Genomic DNA, 13,244 nt, shown 5'->3' with positions numbered 1-13,244 from the left:
CTAACTGAACACAATATTACAAATGAGAGCCCACAATAGCATTGTATACTTGAAGCATAATTCTCCTTGATTTGCTTTTGATACAGCATGCTATAACAATAAAGTTGAACTTAAACCTAACATCATATTAGCTTTCTTAATTACTTTTGTACAATAATGCATCCACTATGACTCCTAAGTCCTTCATATAGCATTTAGCTAAGTTTAGGCCCATCGCTGTTTAATTATATCTCATATTTTTTTACTTCCTAGTTGTAAAAGCTTGTATTCATATTAAACTTTATCTGTCCAGGCCCTCCTGTTATGATTTGGTGATTCTAGCTTTCTTTCCTCCTAGTATATTGTCACCTGCTAAGTTAATCACTTTATTAAAACAAGCTTAACAACCAAAAAGAGTAACACAAAAATAACAGTTTGGGAAAAGCAACATATCACAAACAGTTCAGGGAATATTTTTAAGTTAATCTGATCCAGTGCTTGTACTCATATGAGGCTGAGGGATGGGGAACGAAACGTAATGTTCTAAAATGCATATATATACGCTGAAGTGACCACAAATATAAGATGACATATTTTATGTTGGCTTTGATTCATCTTTTCATTTCAAGTATATAGTCTGAGGGTGTTTTGAAAATAATAAATTTGACTTTACTGTCTAAATATGTATAGTAGAGTACTGTCTATATGATTGTCATTGAACTAAAACTGCTCTCTTTCATTACTCTTTCTTACATTTGCAATTTATAGTGGAACGTTAAGACATCCAGACAAACTTCACTTGGAAGGACATTTCATTTTTTTTTAATTTTAACAGGCACTGATGGAATAAAGTGTGACTTATTTTCAACCTTAAAACATTCTCAGCAACAAATACAGTAAAATACATGCCAACTAATTTCAAGGAACAGTTCTTAAATAAATGAAACTAAATACAATAGATTAAAATATAGAAATATATGTATTGATTCTATTGTTTTATTTTCATGTTTAAATGTTATATGTGGTGTATACATAGACCAAAAATAACATTATGGTGAAAAAATACATTTATTGGAATTTGTGGAGATGTAGAAAAGTGGAACGGCAACTTTGGGGTCTGTCACAGTAGCACTGCCTCATCCTAACACAGGATATCTGACCAGCTACATAGCAAGGAACAGTGGAGCAATGCCCAGTGATGGTAGAATGATTTAGAATACAAAACATCAACATTCACAAACACATAAATCAATCTGTTTCTATGACATTTTCAAAATGTACATTATGCATATAAAAGCAAAATATTGTCGCGTTGGCATTGGAAAGCAGGCTTTTGTATCACTTTAGTAGCCAAAGATAATACATTACAGATGAGTGCACGTAATGTGTGATATGATGAAACATTTCACAATGTACACTTTAAAATTAATCTGAACAAACAAACAAAAATGCTCATAAACAAAGAGACAAAAAGTAAATAACAGTTGGACTCAGATACTGAGCATTAACCTAGTGGGTTCAGGTCCACTACCTCCCCTTCATATTCAGGGAGGCTCAGCAACTATGCTATGAATAGGTGTTGTTTTTTTCCACATTATATTGAGTTTTGTTTTCAGTTTCAGACTAGGACTTTACTGCAGGAGCAAAAATATCCGAACAATAATTTTCAAATGGGTCTAATTTGGCCTCTAAAAATACTGTATACTTTGTGTGGTATGACTTTCTAAGCTATTATCAGATGACAGTAACATTATGATCTGTAGATCTGCATTTTATTATTTTTAATAATTAGTAATGAGTAAAACAATTCACAGAAAAAATGAGTGTTTCCCTAAGCAAACAATTAGTTAAACAAAAACTGTTTCACTTCCAGCGAAATTAAAATGCTCTTGTCTGGAAGCATTTGAATACATTTATTCTGCATGCATCTGCCTGTCATTTAGTATCGTATCTGAAAAAAGATCTCTAGTGAAAAAAATACACCGGACTCATTTGGTTGCATTTTTGTGTGAAAAATATGTAGTATGATGCATTTAAAAAAAAAAAAAAATTGCACTCTTCCGTGGTGATTTGAATGAGAGCATAAATATAATTTCTATCACTAGTGTACAATAAATTATGTGCATTATGCAGCTAAAGAAAATAATAAAGACGCAAGTATGAATGGCAGTTTTCCATTCTTTCCACACCTCAAAAAACTTGAGCATTTCACAATTTTAAAACTTGCCTGCAAAATGAATAGTGTATGCGGCTTAAAAGTTACCTGTTTCACTCATTACTATTACAATTATTACTTGTGAAGTAATGTGAAGTGAAGGAAAGTTGGAAATTCTGAATCTGGTAATCAGAAAGTTAATTCCACCAGTAAATGAAACCCCAGTTTAACTTTATTTTTTGAATTTCTTTTACCTTTGGTATTTTAAGAAATATTGCCATGTACTTATCTTGCTGTCATAACTCCTCCGTTTTAACTCTCCTCAGATCCATATTGTATTTTTCAAAATGCTATGGAGGAATGAGGAGGCTATCGTTGTGAAGGAAGAAGAAATTGTTTTTTTTTTTTATTTTAAACCAGCAGTGTCCACTCAACACTTAATTGATTTTGGCAAATAATGGGACCTGGTAAAACAGAATAAAATAAAATAATTAAAAGTAATTTTAAATAAAGCCCAAATTCACCATTCAAATTTCAAGTATAAAACTAAGTAAATTATAAGTAAAACTGAAAAGAGGTCAAACACACAGAAAGAGTCCAGAGACACTGTTGCTTAACCAGGTTTGAGTAGTTCCCATTCTGATAAAGAATAAAAGGCAAAATGTGCAGGAAGAATTATTTTTGCCTGAAATTTACCCGACTCTTCTTCCTTCAGGTAGTTGTTTCTAGTACAAGTTCTTTGAAAATACACATTTTTTGTTCCTGCTGCTCCATCCCAGTTATCTACAGCATTTCCAGCAAAACAAAATGTAATATTGTCAGTCTGAAAGTAAAACATCTAAAGAGAGAAAAATCATCAACACTTTAATCATAGTATACCTGGTGGAACACCCTGCATAAGTTTAGTTTTTTCCTTTTATTTATTAAATAAGAATGTCAACATGTTTATACAAAAATATATATAATAAAACCAGTTACATAAGTAAATGATTGCAGAATGTTTTAAACCCATTATCATGCTACTTTAAAGGAGTTTCATGAGACATGTACTTTGAACTCCCCTTTAATCAAGTTTTTTTTATGTTGATTTCATTAGTATCTTTTTTCACACATCATGCAAATATGTGAAGAAATGACTATATTTAAACTACAATGTCAGATGTTGGGAGACAAAACACCACCTAATGTAAGGGTTCGTAAAAGTAAATATATAAACCTCTGACCAAATTATATTTGTATTTTTATCAGACTGAATGGAGTGGCTCCACAAACATTCTAATCCTTCATTACCTAATGCTGCAAAGGCACAACCAAAAAGCTATAAATATTAAAAGAAATGTGGTTTAAAAGAGTACAGGTAATTCTCAAGGACAGACTCATTTAGCTAATATGGATCCCGATTTTACTGGAAGCAATTGCAGAAACACTGTACATAGCTACATACAACAAGCACTGCATGCGTTGTATTAAAATAATGAACAACCAACCGCTAGTGTGGCTTTCTAATACTGCTGTAATATTGTTTCTACACACTGTGGCTTTCCACATTAGATAGTGCAGTGATTTTTTGTGGTTTCATAACGCTGTAACATTAAATATCAACATTATATCACAGCCTTTCACAATACTCTTGTTTTTCACATATAACACTAAAACAGCGAATGGTTTACCCTGACATGTGCCATGCAAGATACAACCATTGAAGCACCATTGATCTAACAGTGACAATGTAATTTAATACATCTTTCTGGGTGGATACTGAGACATTACACAGACTGAATACTAAATGTAATTGTTTACAGGCTAAGCAGCATAACAGTTTTCTAAGAGGCAGCATCTCTTGTATACTTTATCGGCCTTAATGAAAAAATATATAAAAAAGGAATGTATGAGTTTTCATTTTTAATGATGTTTCACGGTATAATATGCATAAGTTAAGAAAAGAAAATGCAATTAATTCTTGACTGCTGGTGTATATATATATATATATATATATATATATATATATATATATATATATATATATATATATATATATATATAATTTTAGCAAAATACAGCTAAATTCTCTGTTACACAACGTGCCTGACTGAGGAATAAACACACACACACAAAAAAAAATATTCTAATTCCAGTTCTGAGAACACTGCCTCTTGGAATAGTTCATCTTTCACAAACACACAAATACACTCTCATATTTTTAAATAGAAAAGGAAATCAAGTCTGTGATTCAGGTAAAAAGTCTCACATCCAGGTAGCCAAGCAAATGTTTTCTACATAATTTCATCCGGTTATTCTTAATACAAGTGTGTGTGTGTGTGTTTTAATATTATTTGAGGTTAAATGCATTGCTTCACTCGTGCCCTTTTGAATTCATTAGAAGTGAAAAGAAAAATGGTGTAACCGACAGAGAAATGAACTGAATAATACTGCACTTTTAGTGAGGTTGTTATACAAACATGGTGAGGATAACTACTGAATAAAAATATGTAAACAGACACAAAATAAAAGAGTACAGGAACTGAATGCAGAGTTACTTCAAAAGAAGAAGGTAATTCAAAGCCCATAAACTACACAGTAGTTTCATTTTTCCACGGGCCAGTTCTAATATTTCCTGTACTATCTGAACTGTACATAAGCCCTTCATGCAAACTTCCTTTTAGCATTCCATTCTGATTGGGTGGGTTTTGAGGGAACGATTGTCTCCGCGGGTGCATCTCTAAATGGGCCGTATGGTGCACAGTGTCTTCATCAGGCATTTTACTGCAGCCGTACAGAACAGTGCTGGCCTCACTGCTTTCAGGCTGACTTATTGTAGGGAATGGGTCTACTTGAGCACAGCACGCTCGTCGGTGACAGGTGTGGCCTTCATGCGTACTGCGTGGGCTGTCCGTGTGAGAGCTGTGAACACTCCCATCAATGCTGGAAGGGATGTGGTAGGCATACTCCCGGTCTCCTGCAGTCCTGTGACGTGTAAAGTGCCTTGGTTTAGTCCTACTTTTGAGACATCTATGGATGTGCATATTGGGCCGAAAATTTTCCTCTGAATGCACATGAATGTGGGGTTCATCATCAATAAGTTGCTCACTGTGCATATTAGCACAGCATGGGGTGACAGGAGAAAGGCAATTCACATGGTTTTGCACAGTCTGAAGATTGGTTAATTTGCATGGTCCAGAAACTGACTGGTTATATCCTGGGACTGCTTTTCCAGGACACGGAGAGTCCAAGAGACAGTGAGAGTGAACCTTTGTATCTCCATTCACATTTACCTTTGGACGGACATTCACCTGCACGGAATACGTGTTCCTTCTTGATGGACAACAGGACCACCAACAATGCCAAACATCATCCCTTTTTGCACAGTGATGGATCAAAATAAAAAGTCCCAATGTTACAGAGAAAGCCCCATATAAACAACTAAAAATCATGTCCAAGAAATGACCCTGAGAGACTGCAAGAGCTCCAAATGTCCAGGTAGTGATGAATAAGAATAAAGTAAATGCTGTGGTTCTAAGCTGAGCTTTAAATGAGTGCTCATTTTCCAGCATTGATGCAGAAATCACAGAGCAAGTGGTCTGAGACACAGATCCTGTATCCGCCATGTGACAGTGGCCTACTTCTGAGGCTGCTAATCTCTGCTGCTCCTCGGTCATTTCCTTCAGTTCATATTTCCGTTCAGGATGACGTCTTAGTTGTATAAATGTGCAGAGGAAATATATGCAAGTGACCAAAACGATAAATGCCACAGGACCGTAAAATGCTCCAAGGCTAGGTTCCCACGCCATCCAACAGCTGTAGAAATGGTGAAAAAATAAGATTAATAAACAGTAAGACTCAAAGTATCTAAATACAACTTCACAGTATATATGTGTTTCCCAGACCGATAAGATAAGAACAGGATTTTCAGACTATTATACCCTGTCTTGCGTTTCCGAAAACGGAATAAAACTTCCATTAAAATGTTCTCAAGAGGCTAATCCTAACAAAACATCCATTTACATAAAGGCCAAATTTATCTTACAAGCGTCAAATACAAAACCCAAGTGCAGCACCAAGACTGGCTATTAACAGTCAAAAATGAACAACCATTTACTTTTTAAATAACACATTTCCCATTTTAAAAATCTTAACACATCACTTCAGGCTGCATAAACATTCTCATAGTGTGAAAAGACATTATATCGAAACAGTACTTCTTCATGTTTATTTAAAACAACAGAAAAGTATTAACATGTAAGAGGCGCTTACATAAACTAGTGAGAAAAGTAATTGCCCCATCTGATTTTCAGTATTATTTTCTCAGTGCAGTGTATTAACTAATACTGGACAATTACCACTCTGAGTAAATAAAAACACTAAATGTTGATACATACTTATTTAATTTATTAAAGTAGTATAACAGCCGATAGAATTTGTGAAAAATTACTCTCTTACGCTCATTAATTGATTCTGACACTTTTTGCAAACAACAAACATAGACCAGATATTTATCATTATATCAGATTTATTGAGAAATTTTACCTCATGCCTCCTTATAGTACTATATCAACATGACATTTTTGGGATTTAAAGCATGATTTGCTTATTTAGGGTCTTACCATAAAAAGGGGTTTAAATTTGGCCTTTGACCAAGCCATTGTAAAGCATTATTTTTTTTATCAGCCATTATGATTTAGACTTGACCTATGTGACCTGGGGTTAAAAAAAACTAACCATATTTCTCGTGTTGTTAAAACAGGTCATTAAGAGAGTATGGCATCATAAAGGGCAGCAAAGGGCTAACCTAGGTGCACCCAGACAACATTGTTAAAAAAACAAAAAATAGAGAGAGAGATATCTCCTGATTTAGACTAGCTTATGTGTTTTAGGTCAGTGTTTCATGCCATGACCCAGCTTCCTAAGGAATCTTCTGATACATTACAGTATTCATGGATCTTTTAATGACAGCATGATAGCTAGTCATGAAGGTCATAACCTTCATGATCCTACCACCAACATGCTTAAGCATAGGTATAAAATTCATACTTTGGAATTCAGTGTTAGCTTTTCTTTCAATGTAACAAGGTACATGCCACGTTTGACTCATTTGTCCATGCAAAATTGTTTCAAAACTGTTCAGGTATATTAGTATGTAGAAAGCAATCATAGTGATGTTTTTAACTTACTCTGCCATAATCCTATTTTGCCCAATGATTGTCTTAAGAGCCTGGATGTTGTTCAAAATGCCTTGCCTTTGAGATGATTTTTCCAGCATGGTAACTTCTCATGGTTGATTATTCTGCCAATATACTGTAGATGTGATTTTGTGAAGCCCAATTGCATTACAAACTACTCAATAACCCTGTGAAAACTGCCTGACATGAGTATATTTTTAGAGTTTGTTAGGAATTTCTTTAGGTGGTGGAGTGAGGTGCCTCTAGAACCTACAGTACAGATATATGGTAAAAATTTTACTTCAGACTAGTATAATTACTGAAATGTTAAAGAATAGTTTGAGTAACTTGTTTACTAGGGCGCAAAGCCTACTGATGCTCACATTCAATTTTTTTTCTGTAACATTCTCTTCTATTTTATTATTATACCTGAAAATTTTAACACGATTATTATGTACATAAGCGGTGGGCTGGCGCCCTGCCCGGGGTTTGTTTCCTGCTTTGTGCCCTTTGTTGGCTGGCATTGGCCCCAGCAGACCCCTGTGACCCTGTAGTTAGGATATAGCGGGTTGGATAATGGATGGATGGATGGATGGATGGATTATGTACATAAATATGGCATAATGTAATAGCTAGACATTGTTTTTCCTGTTTAAATGCTAGTCTGTTAAAAATCATATTTAGTTACTTCCAATTTTCTCCCATAGTCTAATAACATTGTACAAGGTTAGAAATCATATGATATACTACTCTGACATTTTACAACACTTATGACATGATTTATTCTAATAGGACATAGAAAAATAAAATGATAGATATGAGTTTTTTTTATAATGTTTAATTCTTATTTCCACATGTTTCAATAATAGGTAACAAAATATATTTTGATAATTTGATGTCTAAAACAGTACAACAGCAGATATCCTGTAAAAGACTAAGCAGTGCCAACACAACTTAATGAAAAGTTGCATTTTCAAAATATGCCTAAACATGACTAAATTAGGTGCAGTTTAAATTGACAAAGTGAGATTATTCCTCAGCTTTGGAGCAAAAATGGAGAAACATTGTCCATTCTTGGCATGGCATGAAAGAAGAGGGATGGCCAGCAAACAGGCAGAGCCAGAATGGAGACATCTTGAAGGGACATTTGGAGTCTCATATGGAGACTGGAGATGTTGAGGAGCTGAACCATTCAGAAAACCAAATGTCAACACAAGAGTTTTGAACTGGATCCTCACAGCAACTGGAAGTCAGTGGAGATAGTGAAGCAGAGGTGATGTAGGAGTAAATGCAATATGTCTTCCATCTCTTACATAGGATTAAAAGTGGGCCAAGTCGAGTTATATCTATGGGTATTTCAGTCATAGAACATGAATATTGACATGAAGATCTGACTTATGAGCAGGTATTCATTTTACATTGGTAATCATTATTATTACATTACTGAAAAAATACCCTTACAGCTTACAAAATAAAAATACATAATTAGATTCTGGATGGCATGTATGATTCATTATGAATAATTTCATTTGCAGTGTCACTTCTACATCCAAAAATAAGAGAATTTCAAATTTCTCTGCACAACAATGATTAACTATTAATTAATGTAGGTGCCATTGTTTTCTGTGTTTCATTCATTTTTTAAAATTTTGTCAGTATCTTTCAACAACTGATGGCAAAAAAATCAATATCTTGAATTAGCTAAACAGTTAACATATCTGTTCACATCACTGGTTTCTGTGTGTTGGTTTAATGTAATTTCTCATTAAGCAGTAATTTTTCACTACATTTATTTCAAGCTTATTACTAGTAAAATATGTGTTACTTTGGTATTATGCCGACTCACTGGTGAGATTCAGTGTTTACATATCCAATGAACTGTGCATCTGCCACCTTTAAAGTGTGAAAGCAGGCAGACTTGTTTGTGAATTCATCTGTCCAGCTTTATCCTATGCAAGTGTTATCTTGTAAGTCATTGATTTTTATTTTTTGCTTCAGTCCCCCAGTGACTTGTTTTGCATTGAGAATCAGTGTGACTGGCAACAAGGGCCATGTGGTAAGAGCACAAACCGGGGACCAAGGACCATCAGGTCCTGAGGGTGAGTAGGATCAGCTGAGACAGTGCACACAGTGTTCACTGAATAATTTAATAAAAAATGCCTTTTATACTCATTTATACAAAAATATAAGAATCTGCAAGGCCTACATTTATTTACACTGTATTTGCACTACATTCAAAAAGTAAGTCATAAAGACATACTGTATTATATATATGTAGTGTATGTGTCAAATGGGATGGATGGGCATCCTGGTCAGGAGAGGGGAAAGTTCCTTACCTGGACGAGAGGCCCCAGGTGGATGGGTAGGCATCCCGACCAAGAAAGAAGAAGGTTCCTTACCCAGAAGGGAAGCTCTAGATGGATGGACAGGTGTCCTGGCCAGATGTGTTGTCAGTATTTTTCCTGGCCAGGATAAAATGGGAAGACGGGGAAGGACCGTCTCTGGGGGCTGTTTTATTCCCTCAATATGCTAGGTGATGGGTTCCCTCGGGCAAAGCTCTCATTCATATCCCGCAGGGAACCTTGGGACATGTAGTCTCAGAGGAGGTTCCACCTGACCCAGAAGTGCTGCCAGGTTGTAATCACTTGACACTGGAAGGACTCCCAGGTCCTGGGATAAAAGGAGCCATCCAGCCTCATCCAGGTGAGCAGAGTCGGGAGGAAGTGGACAAAGCTTGCCTGGAGGAGAGATGGAGGAATTATTGTGGAGGACAATCTGTTAAAGGAGAACTGAAACCTGTTTAAGGTATTGGATCGAATAAAACCACGTTTGTTGAAGCCTTTTGACTGCGTGACTGCACTTCTGTTCTGGGTTTGAGGAGCTGCAGTGCCCTCTAGTGGCCACACTAGATTACTGGAAATGGAGAAATTCTGGAGTTATTTATTCTCTATGCTGCTTAAAATCACAAGCCCTACAGACAAAAGTAGCACACCTGTCATTGATTACTTTTTTATAAGTATTTGGTAAATTAGCAAAATTACATTTTACATTTTCATTTAATTATTTTTCTGTGAATGTGCAGTAGAAATTAACAAATATCATTTTTTTATTTTAAAATGTTTTTGCTTTAATTTAACTACTTTTAACATCGGAGTTACTTACTTACTTACTTACTTACTTTTAACATTGGAGTTAGGTCAGTCAATGGTATCAATTCCTTCATCTTGCCTGAAGAAGGGGCCTGAGTTGCCTCGAAAGCTTGCATATTGTAATCTTTTTAGTTAGCCAATAAAAGGTGTCATTTTGCTTGGCTCTTCTCTACATTCATAATGGCTAACACGGTACAACACCCTAGTACTACTACTTTTAACATATAATATTTGTTAACAAAAATGAATGACTTTAGTCAAAAAACTATCTCTTTGTAATCAGTAACTCAAATGAGTTTTTTAAATGAAAAACATGCTGTTCATTTTTCACTTGGGATATTTTACATGATAATTTTTGCTGTTTGATTTTGATTTAGATATAGTCTTTAGACAAAAATATATTCTTATTTTAGTCACTTTTTAGTATAGTGTACCATATGTACTTTTAAATTCTGATGATTTCAAAAAAGGGTTGGTCCAAATATAAACTGCTCAAAAAAATGAAAGGAACACTTTAAAAACATATCAGATCTCAATGGGAAAAAATCATGATGGATATCTATACTGATATGGTGATGTGTTAGGAATGAAAGGATGCCACATCGTTTGATGGAAATGAAAATTATCAACCTACAGAGAGCTGAATTCAAAGACACCCCGAAAAATCAAAGTGAAAAAATGATGCGGCATGCTAGTCCATTTTGCCAAAATTTCATTGCAGCAACTCAAAGTCATACTCAGTAGTTTGCATGGCCCCCATGTGCTTGTATGCATGCCTGACAATGTCAGGGCATACTCCTAATGAGACGACAAATGGGGTCCTGGGGGATCTCCTCCCAGATCTGGACCAGGGCATCACTGAGCTCTGAACACTCTGAGGTACAACCTGGCAGGTGTTCTATTGGAGTTAGGTCAGTCAATGGTATCAATTCCTTCATCCTCCAGGAACTGCTTGCATACTCTCGCCACATGAGGCTGGGCATTGTCGTGCACCAGGAGGAACCCAGGATCCACTGCACCAGCATAAGGTCTGACAATGGGTCCAAGGATTTCATCCCGATACCTAATGGCAGTCAAGGTGCCCTTGTCTCGCCTGTAGAGGTCTGTGTATCCCTCCATGAATATGCCTCCCAAGACCATCACTGACCCACCACCAAACTGGTCATGCTGAACAATGTTACAGGCAGCTTAACATTCTCCATGGCTTCTCCAGACCCTTTTACGTCTGCCACATGTGCTCAGAGTGAACCTGCTCTCATCTACACCAGTGGTGGACCTGCTAATTCTGGTATACAGCAAATGCCAATCGAGCTCCACGGTGCCAGGCAGTGAGCACAGGGCCCACTAGAGGACGTCGGGCCCTCAGGCCACCCTCATGAAGTCTGTTTCTGATTGTTTTGAGCAGTATATATTGGCAAAATATATATTTTGATTTAAGATGATTTAAAGAAAACAATGTCGGGCAATGTGCAATATTTAATGATCTAAAGCACGAAGTCATAGGTTGGTCTCCCAGCTGGTGGAGATGCCATTTTGTCTTTGTCCAAGGCATTTAATGTTGCAGCCATGGTCAGTGGTAATAATTAAAGAACCATTTAGACTCAGATACATTAAAATGAATTCAAATTAGTTTACTTTCATCTATTAAATAAATATACCCCAAAAAGTTATTTTATATTGAATGTGGATGTTAAAGCCAGACAATGCACTGTATTGTTTCCATATGACTATAATAATAAAAAGAAAACATAAAATTTTTATACGACACAGCAAATTATTCTACTAAGCAACAAAGCAAATCAAATGCACATATAAATACAATAACAAATAACACATTCCATCACTGAAACTCCAAGTGTGGAACTGCAGGTTTCTCACTTTAATCTGGTGAATATATATTTAAATTTTTCTCTCAAATCTCTAAGTCATGTTTATAAGGCAGTTAAGAAACTTGAATTGATGAAATGTGCATAAGTGTACCCTGTACTGATCACTGGCCCTTCCTAGTTTTGACTATTGAAGAAATTTCAATTGGTTGTTAAATTTAAAAAATTTAAAGCAACCAGCTGCATAGTATTTTCAAATGTACTAAACTAATAGGCACTAGAGTTGAACTGGCACTAATTAGTTAATTTATAAGCAATGTGTAGTCATAAAGTGTATTAAGTTTAAGATATCATTGAACTGTTAAAAACTAGAATGTTAGGTGAGCTAATTTACAGAATGTAAGCAAGTTTGATAAAGGATTGTAAGTACATTTGACAAGTAAATAAAAGTTAATTGAATTTTCAAGTTTACTTTGACATAAATCACTTTATAACTTATGAAATAAACTTTATATGACAAATTTGCCCCAACGTTGGGCAAACAAAAAAATGCTAAGCAGATGGTTGGTTTATTATTTTAATTTTTCTGAACTTCATATTTTTTGCAGTGCACCCACCTTGAAATTTTTTAGTGAGGTCTAGAAATATCATTATGTGGCTGCAAGACTGTAAAAAAAAAAAAATCTAGGTAAGATTTTTTTTCCTAAAACGTCTTAACCTTAATAGTAATAAACTCCACTCCTCTCTACTATCAAAGCGGAAAAACTAACTTTGAAAGCTTCTTTAATTTTTGTGATAATCTCACTGGTTTTCTCTATCACAGTTGGAGTTTTCTTCCTCTCCACTGTTCTTGTTCTTGCTCGACTGTATCCAGCAGGCAGGACTAATGAGAGGATTCACTTGCATGGGTTGAATGGTTTTTTGTAGCCTGCAGCTTTATGCTCTTATGTACATAATTTAATATGCATTATTTGAAAAA

General features: G+C 35.3%; 1 protein-coding gene across 3 annotated transcripts in view; it reads right to left on the bottom strand.

Annotated features, from left to right (window-relative positions):
• Positions 1–1,028: 1,028 nt before the first annotated feature.
• The window catches only part of LOC120540126 (adhesion G protein-coupled receptor A1), a 671,523-nt gene continuing 659,307 nt past the window's right edge, over positions 1,029–13,244 (bottom strand). For all 3 annotated transcript variants that reach the window (XM_039770625.1, XM_039770633.1, XM_039770640.1), the window contains one exon: positions 1,029–5,929. In XM_039770625.1, the coding sequence (XP_039626559.1) occupies positions 4,705–5,929 (1,225 nt within the window). In that variant the 3' untranslated portion in view covers positions 1,029–4,704. The remainder of the gene's footprint in view (positions 5,930–13,244) is intronic.

Source organism: Polypterus senegalus, chromosome 1, assembly GCF_016835505.1.
Source record: "Polypterus senegalus isolate Bchr_013 chromosome 1, ASM1683550v1, whole genome shotgun sequence".
Lineage (NCBI taxonomy): Eukaryota > Metazoa > Chordata > Cladistia > Polypteriformes > Polypteridae > Polypterus > Polypterus senegalus.
This window is presented reverse-complemented; position numbering and strand designations above follow the sequence as displayed.